An 18,247-nucleotide genomic window follows, 5' to 3' on the forward strand; every position below is an offset into this window, starting at 1 on the left:
TGGAGAACAGAATTCCAGATTGGAAATCACTTTCCCCCCCAAATGCTGAAGGCATGATCCACTGTCTTCTAGTCTGGAGTGTTACTATTAAGAGGCTCAGTGCCATTCTAATTGCTGATCCTTCACATGCCGTCTGTTTTCTCCCTGGAAGCTTTTGCATCTGATATTTCATGATGTGGCTTGATGATGAGCAATGGATGGGCCCTTTTCATCTGGAAGCACAAGCCCTTCCTTTATTTTTTTTTATTGATTTTTAGAGAGAAGGGAGAGGGAAAGAGCGATAGAAACATTGATGAAAGAGAAACATCACTGATTGGCTGCCTCCTTCACGCATCCTACCAGAGATCTAGCCCACAACCTGGGCGTGCACCCAGACCAGGAATCAAACCAGCAACCTCTTGGTTCATGGGTCGACACTCAACCACTGAGCCACACAGGCTGGGCAGCCCTTCCTTTCTTACTCTTCATTTTCTCTGATCTTTAAGCCCCCAGTCTGATTCTCTAGTCCACTCCCCCCCCACCCCCCCACCCCCGCTTTTTTTCCCCTATATGCCATCTCCTTTCTTTTGCTTTACTAGCTGGGAGAGTTCCTCAATTTCTCTTTAAACCCTTTTGCTAGATTTTTCATTCCTTCCCTCGAGGTTTTACTTTTCAAGTGTGTTTTCTTAGATGCAATCCTTTATTATAGTATCTCTTATGTAAAAAGTATCAATAGTTTTCTTTTTCCTTAAGTTTTGCTTTACATTGTCTATAGACAAAGTTGGGGCCAACTATGGGTTTCACCATGGGGTGATCTGGGAACCCCTGGTGTTAATACTCTGAAATGTCTTCTCTCACTAGTCAGATTCCCCAGATAAGAGCCTTCCAGTCTCTGATCTGGATGGCAGAGTTCAAGAAACCATCACTCAGTAAATAAACTTTCACTTCTCTACTTTCAATACAACTGTTCCCAAATATCCTTCATGCTGAAGACACCCTGTTTTCCATTTCCAACAAAGAAGTCTCCAGTAACACTATGGGTTGGAGGTGAGTAGTTGCCCAGATATACGGAGTAAAGGAGGAGATGGGAGGAGTCTAAATACTTCAAAGAATCCTAATGTTGGTACCACCTACACCCCAGTTGTACAGGATGCCAGTAATTCAAGGACATATCAAGTTGCTTCTAAACTTTCTTCACTGCTGGTTTAGTTATCACTTCACTGCTAAATCATTTGCCACTGCCCAACCGGTGTGGCTCAGTGGTTGAGGATGGACCGGTGAACCAATTTTTATTCCTGGTTTGATTCCTCCTCAGGGCACATGCTTGTCTCTGGGCTCCATCCCCAGTAGAGGGCGTGCAGGAGGCAGCCGATCAGTGATTCTCTCTCATCATTGATGTTTCTATCTTTCCCTCTCCCTTTCTCTCTCTGAAATCAATTAAAAAATTTTTTTTTAATTTTTAAACATCAGTTGCCATTTATCCTTCTGTTTTTCAGTTTCTATCTAAAACCTTGCTACTAACTCCTCTTTCTTTTTGACCTCTTTATGAAATCCCCTATTGTTATTATTATTAATCCTCACTGGAGGATTGATTTCTAGACAGAGTGGAAGGGAGAGAGGAGGGGGGAAGAGAGTCCCCTATTGTTATTTTGATAGTTTTCCATTGCTTTTTTTAAAATATATATTTTATTGATTTTTTACTGAGAGGAAGGGAGAGAGATAGTTAGAAACATCGATCAGCTGCCTCCTGCACACCTCCTACTGGGGATGTGCCCACAACCAAGGTACACGCCCTTGACCGGAATCGAACCTGGGACCCTTCAGTCCCCAGGCTGACGACACTCTATCCACTGAGCCAAACCAGTTAGGGCTCCGTTGCTTTTTAGAGAGAGTGGAAGGGAGGGGGAGAAACAGAGAGAGAGAGAAACATCCATGTGGAAGAGACACGTTCATTGGCTGCCAACCAGGGCCAGGGATCTAGCCGGCAACGGAGGTAGTGCCCTTGATCGGAATCTAACCCAGGACCTTTCTTACTCTGGGCCAACGCTCTATCCACTGAGCCAAACCAGCTAGGGCTAGATTCCCTCAAGTTTAACTGAAAGTCTCCAATCACAGGGGTAATTTGCTAACCCTGTGCAAACTGGTTTCACTCTCAATCTTCCATAATCTGTCAACATTGATCTTTCCAAACGGGTAAATCTGTCCTAACACACCTCTTTAAAATCCTTCAAAGGTCCCAAATGCCATCAGAACACAGTCCAAATTACTTAGCTTGCAAACCTTTTCCAGATCTGTCTCCTCCAGTCTCCCCAGCCACACCTTCCATTCACGCCAAACTGAATCCCTTGCTGTCCCTTCAAATGCGCTGGACCCCTTCACGCACCAGGCGCTTGCCTGTGCCAGTTCCTTTTTCCTCTTCAAACAGGTAGATACCAGGTTAACTCTTTAGATTCCGTTCAAGCAGCACTTCCGCCCGGAGTCCTTTCTCTGTGCTCCTGGTGGTGCACCCGGGGCACAGCTCCAACAAAACGCCTATGCCATATCGCGGGAGAGTCCACCTCGTTCTTCTTTGTAAACCTGAGCCCACCACATGATGGAAACCAGAAAGGGAAAGGTGAAAAGGCTGAAATAAGCCAGGACTGATAGTCGGTGTTTCAGCTGGGCTCCCGTCCAGGAGGAAGCGCTAGGGCGAATAATGTAACCCTCACCAAGTCAAGCTTTCCCCGGGTCCCAACAGATGGCGGAGCCGGGTGGGCACACACAGAGCGGTTCCACGGCTGTGTAATCTGGAAGAATACCCCAGAACTCCCACCATCATCCCCTAGCGCCAGCAAACGCTCAATTAATTCTTACAGGAGAAATTAACTATAGGCCACAAGATAATGGCGCGAAGGTTTGACTGGTCAGACCGCCCCTGGTTCCAGAACGTCCCGCTGCAGCCTCCTGCACTGGTAGTCCTGCGGCGATGGCGCAGGTCTGGGCATGCGCAGAACTCCTGCGCGTTGTCGTTCACCAGGTGAGCCGAGAAAGGCGGGGCTTCGCTGAGCATCCTGGGAATTGTAGTGTCGGCTAGAGATCGCTCTCGGCGCCGGCGGAAACCGACGTGCCCTTCCGGGCTCAAACGCCGCGCTTCGCAAAAGGGGAAAATCCGGTGGGTTCCCCGAGAGACAGACAATGGCTACCTACAGCCTGGCAAACGAGCGACTACGCGCCTTGGAAGACATCGAACGGGAAATCGGCGCCATCCTTCAGAATGCAGGTTCGGGAAACGACGACCGGAAGGCCGAGAGCGAGCCCGAGCCCCGTGCCCGTGCGCCAACCCGAGATTAGGAGGGGGGATGGGGAAGGATTCTAGGACCTAGGTGCTAGTGCTGCGCGGGAGGGAGGCGGGTGGAGGGTAGGGGGTTGGAGGGACTGGCGCTTGGACGGGGCGGGACTGCCGGTGTCTAAGTAGCCCTGCCCTCTCTCCGCCCCTGCAGGTACCGTAATCCTGGAACTTTCCAAGGAAAAAACCAATGAGCGGCTGCTAGACCGACAAGCGGCGGCTTTCACGGCGTCGGTGCAACACGTAGAAGCGGAGCTGTCGGCTCAGATCCGCTACCTAACCCAGGTGGGTGGGTGGTGAGAGGTGCAGGTGCCCACCCAGCTCTCTGCCTTCGCCTTAGCCTTCAGAGGGCCCCGGCGGAGCCTTGACCTCGGGAGCCAGGCACGACCAGGCCGCCCGAGCCGGCACCAAGCCGGATGAATGACCCTGGCAGGACTCCTCCGTTCCAGGGCTGGTTTCTTCCTCTAAAAGGAAAGGCGGCCCTGCCTATTCACGAGTTTCATCACGTGATCCACTAGATACGGAAGCTCTGGCAGAGGGCTTGTAAACCCAACCGCCTGTTGCAGGACTTTGTCCCTAGAAACTGACCTGAGGAGCCTGAAACCCCCCATAGCTACTTCCTGACAAAAGAGACGGGACTGAGAGGGTTCTGAAGTCATTACAGTAGCAACCACTGTTTACCAACCTTTTACAACGTACCAGACACGCAGCGTGATCTTATTTAACTGTACAACTCTAGGAATTAGTTAGTGTCACCCCCATTTTCCAGATGAGGTCATCAGAAGTTAGGTGGTGTGCCCTATGTCATCCAGCTACCATGTGGTATGAATTCAAACTCTGGAAAGAAATGAGACAAGAGACCTGATGTCTTGTTGGGGAGATGGATGAGGGGAGGGGGGGCTTCGTTGACCAGTTGAAATGTCCTCTAGGTGGCCACAGGGCAGCCCCACGAGGGCTCCAGCTACTCTTCAAGGAAGGACTGTCAGATGGCACTAAAGCGGGTGGACTATGCTCGCCTCAAGCTCAGCGATGTGGCCCGAACCTGTGAGCAGATGCTGGAAAACTAAGCCAAGTAGGCAGAGAGACATCTTGGAGGCAGATCGCCACCTGCCCCCCGGGACAGAACCTGGAGACCTTTAGATTGAGGAGCACCGGCTGCCATGCATGTCCTGCTGGTCATATATGAGGACAAAGAGGCAAAAGGTGGGAATGGAGAAACTTTAAGCCCACGTCTGCCCACGACTCTGTGCTGGCTCCTCTAGCAGGTGCTCCTGCTCTAACTTCACCAAAGTGCTGACAAGCTCAGACAGGAGATAAAGAGTCAGTCACCCAACCCACTTCCTCAGCTATTTCATGTCCTTGTCCCCCTCCACTGACTTGACCCAATGAAGACACATTCTTCATTGGAAGAGAGAAAACAGGAACTAAGGGTTTTGATAATGAAAAACAACAACAATAAGGACAGTGAGCTCAGACTGAGACTGGGGCATATATGAGTGACACAAGGGATTGAGGAAGTGAATCCAGCCTGGCTGGCAGCTGGCGGCTGCTGCGGGAGGGTGGGAAAACCCAGGCCTTAAGTGGGGTCAGGGGAGGAAGCAGGTGAGGGCTAAAGTTGGTGTGGTATAGAGAGAGACTTTGGGGAGCGGGGTACCATCCGCAGAGAAGCTGAAGCCAGGAATCATGGTAAAGGGGCAAGGGCATGAGGCCAATGTATACAGAAAGAAGAGTCAATAATTAGAAAAATACTTTTTAGTAAAAATAATATACGTTCAGAATATTACACAATGTAAAGACAAAAGGAAAGTTCTAACAGAGGGCAGTGGCTGGTGTTAAACAGTAACAGATATGTACAGAGTGCCTACTATGTGCCAGAGAGACTGTTCCAGTTTATTAAATGTTTATGGTAGTGGATAAATCACATTTTCTACTCTCACAAGCTTCCATTCTTAGCTCAACTGTTGGAATGAATATGATGCCACAGGTGTATATTGAAGCTCCAAATCTGGAAAAGAAATTGAGGGATGAGCTCTGAGATCAAGGGAAGTTGGGGTGGGGAAGTGATGGCAGATTCACATGCTTGAATTAGAGAATCAGACTCCAAGGGAAGTTGGGGTGGGGAAGTGATAGCTTGAATTAGAGAATCAGACTCCAAAACATTTAATCAGACAATCTGGTACACAGTAGGTACTCAATAAAGATTTGTGAATTAAATGGATGGCTCCTACTTTCTACCCCTTCATCTCCCACTAGTCTGCTCTAGCTGCCATCTTCTTGGTGTTTCTTTCAAGCACTGCCTGGCTTTGAAGGCCAAGCACTGGTCCCAGGGCCCATGGTGGCTTCCCTCCCTCCCCATTCTGTATTCTGGCTGATTCTTCTCTTGTGACTTACGGTCCATGGTGCAGATAGCCTTCATCTTTGCCTGCCTGGGGTGGTTTCCAGCTATCTGGAAGCCACTGGGATCAGGATTCCTGCCAGGGAGGCTCTGGTCCCCAGTGGAGGGCTTCAGAGATCCACTTTACCTGGAGAGTACTCCGGTGACTGCTTCCTTCTCCTCTTGCACAGCACATAGAGAAGGGCTGCAGTGAGGAAGAAGACGATGCCCAAGAGAGACAGCACTGGCACCATGACACCATGTGACCCAGCTGGAGAACCCACATTTTCTTCTAAGTGCTTCTGGTTCACCCCAGCTTCAGGCCCAACCTCTACACTATGGCCCACAGAGGAAGTAGTGGTTTCATGGGAGTGGATGAGCTTTTTGTCCAAGGACAGTGTTCCTACTGGAAGCGTAGGCTGCTGGGTAGACTGCAGGGTGAGTGGCAGGTATGTCTGAGTAGGGGTGTCCGTGACTGCAGGTGCCCCTTCAGTGGACTCAGGAATCTGGGTGCTGGGGGGAGGTGAATGCTCCTGCTGGACCACTCTTCCAGAGTAAGCATGTCCACTTTCTGGAAAGGCAAGGAGTGAGGAGTCATGATTATGAGGAGATAGGGTGAAGAAGCAGATAGAGGGAAGGGTAGTGGGTCAAGGGGAATATCAGGGGAACAGCTGAAGACCAGGAGAGAGAGGCAGGGGAGAGGTGAAAGGTGGGGGAGAAAGAAGTGAACCAACTGCACCATGAAACCACAGGGACAGAGGTGTGTTCTGACCTGGGTTGGGCCCAGTCAGTGTTGCTCAGTGGTTGGGTGTCAACACATGCACCAGAAGGTTGCTGGTTCGATTCACGGTCAGAGCACATGCCCAGGTTATGGGCTCAATCCCTGGAGGCAGCCGATTGATGTTTCTATCTCTCTCTCCCTTCCTCTCTCTAAAAATCAAAAGATACTTTTTAAACAAAAGAGCGGGAGAGAGAGAGAGAGAGACAGACACTTGGGTTGGAATCTGTTATGAAGTAGCTGTGTGACCTTGCTCTTGTCTCTTAACCTCTCAGGGGCTCATTTGTTTCAGCTGTAAAGTGGGGATAATTTTAGTACCAAGGGCCATAGTAGCTGGGAGTATTACATGAAATAATGTAGGCCTATAGAGCTCAAAGGGCAATAAACTTACCACATATGCTACACAAGACAACTTTAGGTGGGATGTGAAAAACACTTCGTATTTTAATGGTTGTGTATTTCTTTTAGGAGAAAATACAACCAGTGCATTATATTTATGACTTCACTGATATTACTGCCTAGGGCAAGTCGCTACTTAAGTTTTCAAAAGTAGCTTGTGGCCCGGCCAGTGTGGCTCAGTTGGTTGAACTTCATCCCATGCACCAGGAGGTTGCTGGTTCTATTCCTGGTCAGGGCACATGCCCAGCTTGCAGGCTCAGTCCCCACTAGTGGGTGTTCAGGAGGCAGCCAATCAAGGATGTTTCTATCTCCCTCTCTCTAAAATCAATAAAACCATTTCTTTAAAGTGGCTTAAGATTTATTCATTTTGCCGAAACCGGTTTGGCTCAGTGGATAGATCGTCGGCCTGCGGACTGAAAGGTCCCAGGTTCGATTTCGGTCAAGGGCATGTACCTGGGTTGTGGGCACGTCCCCAGTAGGAGATGTGCAGGAGGCAGCTGATCGATGTTCCTCTCTCATCGATGTTTCTAACTCTCTATCTCTCTCCCTTCCTCTCTGTAAAAAATCAATATATTTTTTAAAAAAATTTAAAAAAAAAAAAGATTTATTCATTCCATTGTGTGTAAATTCTACCTCAAAAGAAAAAAGGAACAATAAAATACTGAATTCTATATGCATGCTGAAATGTTTAGGGGGTGAAGTATAGTCATGCCTGCAACTTACCTGGAAATGCATCAAAAAAATAAGGTGGATTGATGATAGAAGCTGGATAGACGGATGTGCAATAAAGCAAATACAGTTAAAATGTTATAAACTCAATATTGTAAAATATAAAATATATTTGCTTTATTATGTACATATGTAAAATATAAACATAAAGACTAAGTATTGTAGGATCTAGGTGGTGGGTATATGGATGTTTACAATTCTTTACATTTTTGTATACTGTATGTCTTTAAATTTCCATAAAAGAAGGAAAACAAAGATAGGGTCCTGATTTCAAGGAAAATATTGAGTAAATAATAGCACAGGGTGAACTAGCAAAAAATCATGAAAGTGGTAGTGAATGATGTTTGGTGAACGGAGACTTAATGAAAGTACTTTGGCCAGCATCAGAATAGGAATGTGAGGACTCACAGGGGAAAGGTCTGAGGTGAAGGAAATTACAAGGTGGAGGCGCTGAGCCCTGGAGACAGAGCCTGGAGAGGAGGGGGAGAGCACTCACCTCTCTTAGCAAAGTAGCTGATCAATTCATTCACCCACTGGTCCTTGCTGCCCCCACATACACTCCAGGACCGTTGTTGGAACTTTAGCTGGAACCTTCAGAGGAACAACCTGGTTTTAGCTTCAGGAGCCCCCCACCCCCACCCCTTTCCAACCTCTTTCCTCATTCCAAAGACATGAGGTCACCTCCCAGAGCAACCTGTTTCTGCTGAAGTGGGAATTTCCCAGGAAGGTGTAACAGGAAAATGAAAGTGTGGAGAATTAAGGCAAACAACCCAGAGAAGGGTTAGGTGCTCCCAGAAGGAGTTCAAGTTTGACCTGAGAGGGTCCTGGAGGCACCTGGCAAGGAGGGATTGCGCAGGCGCTGCCTTCCTCCTCAGGGGTGGGTGGGATTACCTGACATAGTCACCACAGCGATCATAGGTTTTCAGTAGTTTTTGGAAACGTTCCATTTCTTTAAACGTTGGAGAGTCAGAAGAAAAACTTCTATCACAAAGACAACTTCCAGCTCTGCTGCCCTCGTTGCCATCGCCTGAGTGGGACAGAGGAGGTCAAGCACAGGTTCCCAGGCAAGGTGTGCCACCAGCTTGTCACTCATCCTCCAACCCACTGCCCCACTGCAGCCTCTCCCCTAGGCCCTGGCCTGATCGCCATGCTCAACCCCACATCACACCCCTAAAGACTGTTCCTGCCCCAGCCGGTTTATTTGGCCTGCGGGCTGAAGAGGCCCGGGTTCCATTCGGGTCAAGGGCACACACCCCGGTTGCGCCTGGATCCCCAGTAGAGGGTGTGCAGGAGGCAGCCAATGCATTCTCTCTCATCATTGATGTTTCTCTCTCTTCCTCTCCCTCTTTGAAATCAAAAATATATATTTTTTAAAGATGTTCATAATACCACCTGTATCCAGGTGTCCCGCAGCCTGACCCCCAACTCCAGGCAGCTGGCCCGCCCCCTGCCCTGGCTGCCCTGGGGATCCGGGCGCGCCTGGCTCCCCACTTACTCAACTCAATCCCGCGGCCCTAGTGTCTCCCCGACACACAGTAAACACACACATACTCACACACAGCCACCCCCCTCCCAGATTCGGGGATCTGGGTCCCAGCCCGGCCCCACGTACCTGGCACAGCCAGCTGCGCTAGCAGGAGGGGGAGCGCGAGGGACCAGGGTCCCCAGCCGCACCTCATCTCGGGGCCGCGGGGACCAGGCTGGCTCCCCGACAGGCTCCGGTGAGTGACGGTCGTTCGGCAGGTTCCTCTGAGGCTCTCACTTCCTTCACCGTCTGCACCTGAGGTCCTAGGAGCGACCGAGGCCGTGGGCGCGCGACCCCGGCCTAGACGGCGGGACGAGGCGGCGCGAGGGGCAGCGCCCACCCTCCGTCCCGCGCTCGCAGCTCGTGGCGCCTCGAACCGACAGCGCGGTCGGTACCGTCCACCCCGTGCGGCCCGCACTCCCGCGGGTGGGAAATTCCCGGAGGCGGAGCTGCGCCGCCCGCGCCCACGCACTCGGCGGGAGGCTCCGTGGACGGGTTGGCCGGGAATGTCTGAAACAAAGGGACAGGGAACGTGGGCTGCGGAGCGAGGCGCGCAGGAGGCTGCGTGTCAACCGGCGGACCCGACCCGACGCGGAGGAGGGATGCCAGCCGCGCCCGCCGCTCGCCTACCCAGGTCGGCCCTGGGGACCTGGGACACTAGTGAGGTTCACCGGCCACCGCCTCCAAGATGCTTTCACTTCCCCGGCTCCGCGGGATTTAGTCACATGTCCGGGGTGATGAGGACAGGAAAGCCCGCGGGCCTCCCGGAACACACGGCGCCCAGACGCGAGGAGCGGGCCACGGGCTCCCCAACCCTGACGTCACGCCGCCCCCACCCCGAGGTATTTACCTTCGAAAAGTGGTGGCGGCTGCAGGTACCGGAGGAGCGGAACGGCCAGGAGAGGCTAGGTCTACGGGGGCTCCCCGCAACCCGATCCAAACTGAAGGGATGCTCCTGCGCCTGCTCCCTCCTGCCACACCCCACAGACGGATCCCAAGTTCTCCCCTCCTTGCCAAGCCCTTCCCCGTAGGATAAGCCCTCCCTCATCTCTGTTCCCAGCCCAAACCCTGCTTCTGAGGGTTGGAGCCTCACATTTTCAGCCCCAAATACCATCTCACGCCTGAGTACGTCTTTAACCCGAAGGGTCCACTTTCAAGTCTAGCTCCCGTTCTCATCCCGGGATTCCCATCTTCGGCCTTGAAAGCTTTATTCTCAGATCCTAACACTCACCTACAGACCTCACCCTACCTGACTCTTAAACCCAATCTCCCATGGTGTGACTCAGCCCCAAATTCTCAGCACAGCCTTTCCCTCACCGTATAACCCCTTCCCCCTGGCTTAGTCTGCGCCCAGGCCCTGTGCCCCTGAAGACATGGAGTTTGTGTCTGGATATCGAGACGAGTTCCTTGATTTCACTGCCCTCCTCTTTGGCTGGTTCCGAAAGTTCGTGGCAGAGCGTGGGGCTGTGGAGACCAGCCTGGAGGGCCGCTGGCGACAGTTGGAGGCGCAGATCAGAAGGCTGCCCCAGGACCCTGCCCTTTGGGTGCTCCATGTCTTGCCCAACCGTAGTGTGGGCATCAGCTTGGGGCAAGGGGCAGAGCCTGGACCAGGCCTGGGGGCGGGCTGGCTGCTGGGAGATCAGCCCCCACTCCACCTTCGAGACCTAAGCCCCTATGTCAGCTTTGTCAGTTTGGAGGAAGGCGAGGAAGGGGAGGAAGAAGAAGAGGAGGAAGAGGAAGAAAACGGAGAGGAAGAGGGTGCAGGCACAGAGAAGGTAGAACCAGAGGAGGATGGGGAGCCAGTCCATACGAGCAGGGAGTCCCCCCAGGAAGCAAATCTTCCAGGGCAGCCAGAGGAGGCCGAGCAGAAGGAAGGAGGTGGCGAGAATGGCTGTCAAGACGAGAGGGCAGAAGACGAAACTGGGCCTAAGAGGAGGAAGGGGCGAAGAAGTGGTAAGAAGCCAGGGCTGGCCCTGCCCTATCCCCTATGCAGACATACTCCCCCTCTGAAGCCCTCTTACCACTCAGAACCCAGCTAGGAGTCACAAACAAAAGGGTGGCTTCGGGCCAATCTGGCCTGCGAAGGTGTTTTTATCGTCCCACATTGTTTTTTAATTTGAGCCAACATTTAATATTGTTAAAAAAAAAAAAAAAAAAACTCCGGGAAGTGTGGAGTTACACCTTCTTAAGAAAAAGTAAAGAACGGCAGCAAATGCTGGTACTGTGTGTCTGCTGTCCCTTTAAGATAAGGCATATCCTCTCTACCTGGTTCCCTTTGCTCACTCAGTTTACTTGCCTACCCCCTGTAGGCATTTGAGTTTAATACCCCTGGTCCCGACCATCTTTGCTACCCGCCACCTCTGACTTTTCTTCCCCAGAGGCTGCCCCCCTGCACCTTGCCTGCCTCCTACTGGTGACGGATGAACATGGCACCATCTTGGGCATTGACCTGCTAATGGATGGAGCCCAGAGGAGTGCAGGCAAGGGCTCATGGACAGAGAACCTGGCTCCTCGGGCCTATGCTCTCCTCTGCCACAGCATGGCCTGCCCCATGGGCTCTGGAGACCCTCGAAAGCCCCGACAGCTTACTGTGGGAGATGCCCAGCTGCACCGGTACAGAAATCTGGTATCTGCGGGTGGGGAGGCCTAGGGGGCCCGGACTTCTGGACCACGCAGCCTGATGCCCCTGTTCACCCCCATTCAGAGAGCTGGAGAGTCTGGTCCCAAGGCTGGGAGTGAAGTTAGCCAAGACCCCAATGCGGACATGGGGTCCCCAGCCAGGCTTCACCTTTGCCTCCCTTCGGGCTCGAACCTGCCATGTCTGTCACAAGCACAGCTTTGAAGTGAAGCTGACACCCTGGTGAGCAGCCTGCAAAGATGGAGTGAGAGGAAGGAAGACCCCAACAGTCAGGCAAACAGAGAGGCCAGTGGGGGACCCTATAGACCAGTGGTTCTCAACCTTCTGGCCCTTTAAATACAGTTCCTCATGTTGTGACCCAACCATAAAATTCTTTTCTTTGCTACTTCATAACTGTAATTTTTGCTATTGTTGTGAATCACAATGTAAATACCTGATATGAAGGATGGTCTTAGGCGACCCCTGTGAAAGGGTCGTTCGACCACCAAAGGGGTCGCGACCCACAGGTTGAGAACTGCTGATATAGACAGAGTGAGGGACAAGGAAATTAGGTGAAGAAAACAAGTTGTTGCCCTAGACAGTTTGGTTCAGTGGATAGAGTGTCGGCCGATAGACTGAAGTGTCCCGGGTTTGATTCCCGGTCAAGGGCATGTACCTCGGTTGCAGGCTCGATCCCTGGCCCTGGTGGTGTGTCTCTCTCACATCGATGTTTCTCTCTCTGTGTCTCTCCCCCTCCCTTTTACTCTCTCTAAAAATCAATGGAAAAATATCCTCAGATGAGGATTTTTTTAAAAAGAAAGAAAACAAGCTGTTACTGGCAGAGAGAATACAGACAAACAGACTGAGTTTGGGCAGCTGCAGGGCAGACAGATGGCAAAGGACTTACAGAGCTTAACACCGGGTGCCCACCACTCCCTGTGACCCCAGCCCCCAGTGTAGTGCTGTCTTGTACTGTGGAGAGGCCTGTCTCCGGGCCGACTGGCGGCGATGCCCAGATGATGTGAGCCACAGATTTTGGTGCCCAAGGCTTGCAGCCTTCATGGAGCGGACAGGAGAACTGGCAACTCTGCCTTTCACCTACACTGCAGGTACCATAGGGAGGTCAGGCTGGGGCGGGGGAGCTGGGACCAGGCCTTTGTGTCTGGGGCCTGGATGTCTGGGAACAGGGTCCTGGAGGTTAAGCCTGGATCCCTGGAACGAGGGCTGGATGCTGGGTATTTGGGACAGAAGACTAGACCTTGAGGCTGGAGACAGAGTTTCTGGAACTAAGGACTCAGCACCCGGGGCCCAGAAATAGTTTAGGAGACTTAGAACTGGCGATTCAAACACTTGCTTCCCAGCTCCAACACTAACTGGTGACCTTAAGCAAATCACTCTGTGTCTGAGCACCTTCGTTTCCTCATCTGTAACATCGGGATACTAACAAATGTTCCCAGGAATTGTTATAGGAATTCTGCCGGCTGGATGCCTGCTACACTGTAGGCACTCAGAAATGTTAGTTCTCTCCCTGCCTAGCACCAGACTCAGACCCAGAGTCCTTGGGAGAGGCTGAGGAGAGCTAAAGTCTGGGGGGTCCTAGCCACCAGGCCCTCAACCTTCTCCTCCCCCTTCTCCAGAGGTGACCAGTGAAACCTTCAACAAGGAGGCCTTCCTGGCCTCACGAGGCCTCACTCGTGGCTACTGGACCCAGATCAGCATGCTGATCCCAGGCCCTGGCACCCCCAGGCACCCCCGGGGTGGCACACCCTCCCTCACCCTTCTTCTGAATGGTGCGTGGACCTCTCCTCAGGCACGGGCCTCTCAGGGAGAAAGGTGGGAGGGAATACAGTTGTCTGGGTCCCAGATTACCCCTCCATATACACACCTAACCCTACACCAGGGCCATTTCAGTCCCTTCCTCAACCCTCTAAGTCACGGCTGCCCTCCCCATCCCAAAACCATCCCTAGGCCACCCCCTCCCCCAACTCCCCCAGGTCCTCCCTCAGGTAATACAGCTCCTTTGGAAGAGAGAGGGAGGCATGCCAGGTGGGGGTCTCCCTGACACTGAGCCCCTCCTCTATCTCTCCTCCTCTCAGGAGATCCCTACCAGCTTCTTCAGGGGGACGGGCCTGTCCTGATGCCTCCTGTGCCCCCGGATCCACCCAGGGGCCTCTTTGGTGAGCTGGAGGGACCCTGTAGGAACTAGGGGCAGGGATAGTGACTGGAGAGCCAGCAGTCTGGGTGGCTGAGATAAGGGGGACTATTAGACGGGAGGCATTGGGGTCCAGACCTGGGGCCAGGTCCCCCAGTAACCCACTTTCCCCAGGCTCGTGGCAGGATTACTACACATGGCGGGGCCTCAGCTTGGACTCCCCCATGGCTGTGCTGCTCACCTACCCGCTGACTGTGTACTACGTCATCACCCACCTGGTGCCCCAGTCCTGTAAGGAGCGCGGATGAGGGGGAGGAGTGCTTCAAGCGGGGCCGCAGGGAGCCGGTAGGGGACAGGAGGGAAGAGGAGGGAGACCAGACCCTTAAGTGGCCAGCTTCTCACACAGTCCCCGAGCTCAACATCCAGAACAAACAATCTCTGAAAATCCACGTGGTGGAGGCTGGGAAGGAGTTTGATCTTGTCATGGTGTTCTGGGTAAGTCCCTCCAGGCCTGAAGGTTGGGCATTTGGGTGGCAAAGTGGATGCAGGGTGGGACCCGATCCGCCTCTCTGTCCTTTAGGAGCTCTTGGTCTTGCTCCCCCACGTGGCCCTGGAACTACAGTTTGTGGGTGATGGCCTGCCCCCCGAGAGTGACCAGCAGCATTTTACCCTGCAGAGGGTGAGGGCTGAGGGGTTCCCTGCTCTTCGCCCCTGGCCCTCCTACTGTCCTCCTCATTCGGCCTCGCCCTTCTGCTCCCTCCTCCCCTCTCCTTGGTCTTGCCTGATGCATCCTCCAGCACCCTAACTTCCAGTGGTTTCTGCACCCCACTCCTGGCCCCCCAGGATGGCCCTGAAGTCTCCGTCCGTCCTGGTTCCGGGGTGTCAGCTCGGCTCAGCTCTGGAACTAAGGAGAAGGGGGGCCGGAGGGACCTGCAGATCAAAGTGTCTGCTCGGCCCTACCACCTGCTCCAGGGGCCCAAGCCCGACTTGGTTATTGGTAAGAACCCGGGGTAGGCGTGCGCGTAGGAGGGAGGAGGGAGACATGGCAGCCAGCTTCTCCCTGCTCTCCCTCCGTCCACAGGATTTAACTCGGGCTTTGGTCTCAAAGACACTTGGCTGAGCTCGCTGCCCCGCTTACAGGTGGGCAAAGGGGCAAAAGGGAACTCCTCTCACCTCCTGCCCAGTCCCTCCTCCTTTCCTGAACGTCTCCGCTTCTCCAGCATCTGTTCCACTGACCGGGGGGCTGCCTCTTGCCCCTCCCTGTGTCTGCCCGCACCTCTCCTCCATCCCGGCCTTTCGGGGGGCTTCAGTGTGCAGCCCAGTCCACTACCCTTGCTGCTGGGGAGGCCCCTGGGGGCAGGAGCCTCTCGGAGTGCCTGAGGCCCGGCCCCCACCCCAGTCCCTCCGAGTGCCCGCCTTCTTCACCGAGAGCAGCGAGTACGGCTGTGTGATGGACGAACAGACCATGGCAGTGGCCGCCGGAGGGGGCACCAGCCCCCCACAGCCCAACCCTTTCCGCTCCCCGTTTCGTCTCAGAGCGGCCGACAACTGCATGCCCTGGTAAGGGTCCCCCCGCTCCCTGTGCGCTCCCCCTCCCATCCCCGCCTTAGCTGCTTCCTCTCCGGCTGCGCATCCCAAAGCCCAGCCCTACGCCTGCCCTTTCTGCCCCGGCTACGCGTACCCTCGGCGGGTCTCCACAACCCCGCACACCCCGCTTCAGAGCCAACGCACAACCCCCTCCAGCTCCGCGCCCACGCCAAGACCCCGCTACCCTCGCCCTGATGGCGCCCGCCCCTCGCAGGTACTGCAACGCCTTCATCTTCCACCTGGTCTACAAGCCTTCGCAGGGCAGCGGGGCCCGCGCGGCGCCTGGGCCCGGGCCCGCAGCGCCGGCCCCCGCGGCCCCCGCAGCCCCCGCCCGAAGGCGCCGCGGGGAGAAGAAACCTGGGCGGGGGCCGCGCCGGCGGAGGTGAGGGCTGGTCCCCACCGGGCCTCGGAGCGGGACGTAAAGCGCGCGAGGCCGGCCGAGGGGCGGGCCGCTTGGCCGCACGCGGGAAAGGGAAATAAAATTGCTTGTTGGAAACCACCGAGTCCCACGCTCCTAGCTGGGTCACCGAACGGGGAGGGATGACTCAGTCCCCTCCAGCGTCTTCCAGGCCCTCCGTGCTGTCCCCGCTCTTACTTGAGACTCTGGCCCTGCTTGTTACTCCCAAACGTCTAGTGCAGCGGTTCTCAACCTGTGGGTCGCGACCCCGTTGGCGGGCGAACGACCCTTTCACAGGGGTCGCCTAAGACCATCCTGCCTATCAGATATTCACATGACGATTCATAACAGTAGCAACATTACAGTGATGAAGTAGCCACAAAAATAATTTTATGGTTGGGTCATAACATGAGGAACTGTATTTAAAGGGCCAGAAGGTTGAGAACCATTGGTCTGTGTATGTGGGTAAGTCATTCCCCTGCCTCAGAGCAAGACCAAGAAGCAGAAAGTAGCTTCTCCCTGGGGGTCTGGGGGGGCACACAGCCTCCCATGGGGACACACAGCCTTTGGTTTATATTCCATGCAAGGCCCCAGCCACTCACCTGTCCAAATCAGACACCTGGAGGCCTTGACGTCACCTTCTCTCATCACGTGTAACCAAACAAGAGCCAACACCTGCAGTCAGACTGCTAGTCAGTCAAACCCACCAGTTTAGGTCCAGTCCCACCACAAACTCAACTCCTCATTTTAGCCAGTGTATTCCTTCTAAAACAGACATTGGAACACATTACCGCCATTCACAAATCCCTTCAGTGACTTCACTCTGCTTTTTTTTTTTTTAATATATTTTTATTGATTTCAGAGAGAAAGGGAGTAGGGAGATGGAAGCATCAATGAGAGAGAGTCATTGAACAGCTGCCTCCTGCACGCCCCCTACTGGGGATCGAGTCCACAACCAGGGCATGTGCCCTGACTGGGAATGAAACGGTGACCTCCTGGTTCATAGGTCAACGTTCAACCACTGAGCCACACCGCCCGGCTTCACTCTGCTTTTAAAGTCCTCTTGAGTGTTGGCTAGACTTACTGACTCTCATGAATATAGAAAAGGAAAAATAGTGGAGTAACCGGCAGGTACCACCTTAACCAAGTGATTAAGGTTAAAGAAATGTCATGTTAACATCATATGTTTCCCGACATGATGCAAAGAAAAGGCCACATCACCACTGTAGTATTCTTTGCAAAAATCTATAACCTCAGCCCTGGCCCGTGTGGCTCAGTTGGTTGGTCATCATCCCATGCACCAAAAGGTTGCCGGTTTGATTCCCAGTTGGACATGCCTGGGTTTCAGGCTCAATTGCTGGTACAGAGGGCATGCAGGAGGCAGTCAATTGATGTTTTGCTCTCACATTGATGTTTCTCTCTCTCTCCTCTCCCTTCCTCTCTTTCTAAAAATCAATAACAATATATTTGTAGCCTAACTGGTTTGACTCAGTGGATAGAGCGTCAGCCTGCTGACTGAAGAGTCCCAGGTTCAATTCCGGTCAAGGGCATGTACCTTGGTTGCGGGCACATCCCCAGTGGGGGGCGTGCAGGAGGCAGCTGATTGATGCTTCTCTCTCATCAATGTTTCTAACTCTCTATCCCTCTCCCTTCTTCTCTGTAAAAAATCAATAAAATATATTTTTAAAAAATCAATAAAATATATTTTATAAAAAATATATTTATTGTAAAAAATCCATAACCTCAGTCTAATCATGAGAAAACATCAGACAAATCCAAATTGTAAAACAGTCTCTAAAAATACCTGGCCACTATTCAAAAATGTCAAAAGTCATCAGAGGCAAGGAAAGACCAAGTAACTGACAGATTGGAAGAGACAGAGGAGACATGACTGCTAAATATGCAGTATCCTGCATTGGATCCTAAAACAAAAAAAAGGACATTAGTGTGGAAATACTGGAGAAATCTGAATAAAGTCTGTAGTTTCACTAATGGTATTGTATCAATGTTAATTTCTTAGTTTTCATAAATATGCCATGCTTATATAAGATGTAACATTAAAGAAAGATGGGTAGAGGGTGTATGGGAATGCTCTACTATTTTTCAACTCATCTATAAATCTAAAATTGACCTATATAATAAAAGGGTAATATGCAAATGGACCCTAACGGCAGAACGACCGGTTGCTATGACATGCACTGACCATCAGGGGGCAGAGCTCAATGCAGCAGCTGCCCCCTGATGGTCAGTGTGCTTCCACAGGGGGAGTGCCACTCAACTGGAAGCCGGCTCATGGCTGGCCAGTGCAGCAGTGGTGGTGGGAGCCTCCCCCGCCTCCACAGCAGTGCTCCCGGGCTGCCAAAGGGATGTCTGACTGCCAGCTTA

At 52.8% G+C, this 18,247-nt stretch overlaps 3 protein-coding genes across 8 annotated transcripts; 2 read left to right on the forward strand and 1 right to left on the reverse strand.

Moving 5' to 3' along the window:
• The first annotated feature begins 1,895 nt into the window (after positions 1-1,895).
• On the forward strand, positions 1,896-4,783 carry MED11 (mediator complex subunit 11). Of its 2 annotated transcripts, none has more exons than XM_059668886.1 (3): positions 1,896-3,238; positions 3,459-3,589; positions 4,074-4,191. In XM_059668886.1, the coding sequence occupies exons 1-3, from the start codon at positions 3,154-3,156 to the stop codon at positions 4,167-4,169; spliced, it is 312 nt and encodes a 103-aa protein (XP_059524869.1). In that variant the 5' UTR covers positions 1,896-3,153; the 3' UTR covers positions 4,170-4,191. The 2 variants fall into 2 exon arrangements, with proteins under 2 accessions (XP_059524869.1, XP_059524868.1); XM_059668885.1 differs by lacking the exon at positions 4,074-4,191 and adding an exon at positions 4,234-4,783 and having other exon boundaries at positions 1,919-3,238.
• Positions 4,784-5,041: 258 nt separating this feature from the next.
• On the reverse strand, positions 5,042-9,330 carry CXCL16 (C-X-C motif chemokine ligand 16). The gene is made up of 5 exons (XM_059668884.1): positions 9,197-9,330; positions 8,476-8,611; positions 8,081-8,175; positions 5,827-6,249; positions 5,042-5,309 (listed from the first exon to the last, which is right to left on the reverse strand). Exons 1-5 carry the CDS (start codon positions 9,261-9,263, stop codon positions 5,254-5,256), a joined length of 777 nt encoding a protein of 258 aa, XP_059524867.1. The 5' UTR covers positions 9,264-9,330; the 3' UTR covers positions 5,042-5,253.
• Positions 9,331-9,614: 284 nt separating this feature from the next.
• Positions 9,615-15,865, forward strand: ZMYND15 (zinc finger MYND-type containing 15). 5 transcript variants are annotated; one of them, XM_059668878.1, is made up of 14 exons: positions 9,615-9,951; positions 10,453-11,062; positions 11,488-11,722; positions 11,814-11,969; positions 12,675-12,835; positions 13,364-13,516; positions 13,823-13,903; positions 14,053-14,169; positions 14,285-14,373; positions 14,459-14,557; positions 14,722-14,875; positions 14,960-15,018; positions 15,278-15,438; positions 15,680-15,865. In XM_059668878.1, exons 1-14 carry the CDS (start codon positions 9,616-9,618, stop codon positions 15,849-15,851), a joined length of 2,583 nt encoding a protein of 860 aa, XP_059524861.1. In that variant the 5' UTR covers position 9,615; the 3' UTR covers positions 15,852-15,865. The 5 variants fall into 5 exon arrangements, with proteins under 5 accessions (XP_059524861.1, XP_059524862.1, XP_059524863.1 ...); XM_059668879.1 differs by lacking the exon at positions 14,459-14,557 and having other exon boundaries at positions 14,273-14,373; XM_059668880.1 differs by lacking the exon at positions 14,459-14,557.
• The last annotated feature ends 2,382 nt before the right edge of the window (positions 15,866-18,247 follow it).

This window comes from Myotis daubentonii, chromosome 16 (genome assembly GCF_963259705.1).
Source record: "Myotis daubentonii chromosome 16, mMyoDau2.1, whole genome shotgun sequence".
Classification (NCBI taxonomy): Eukaryota; Metazoa; Chordata; class Mammalia; order Chiroptera; family Vespertilionidae; genus Myotis; species Myotis daubentonii.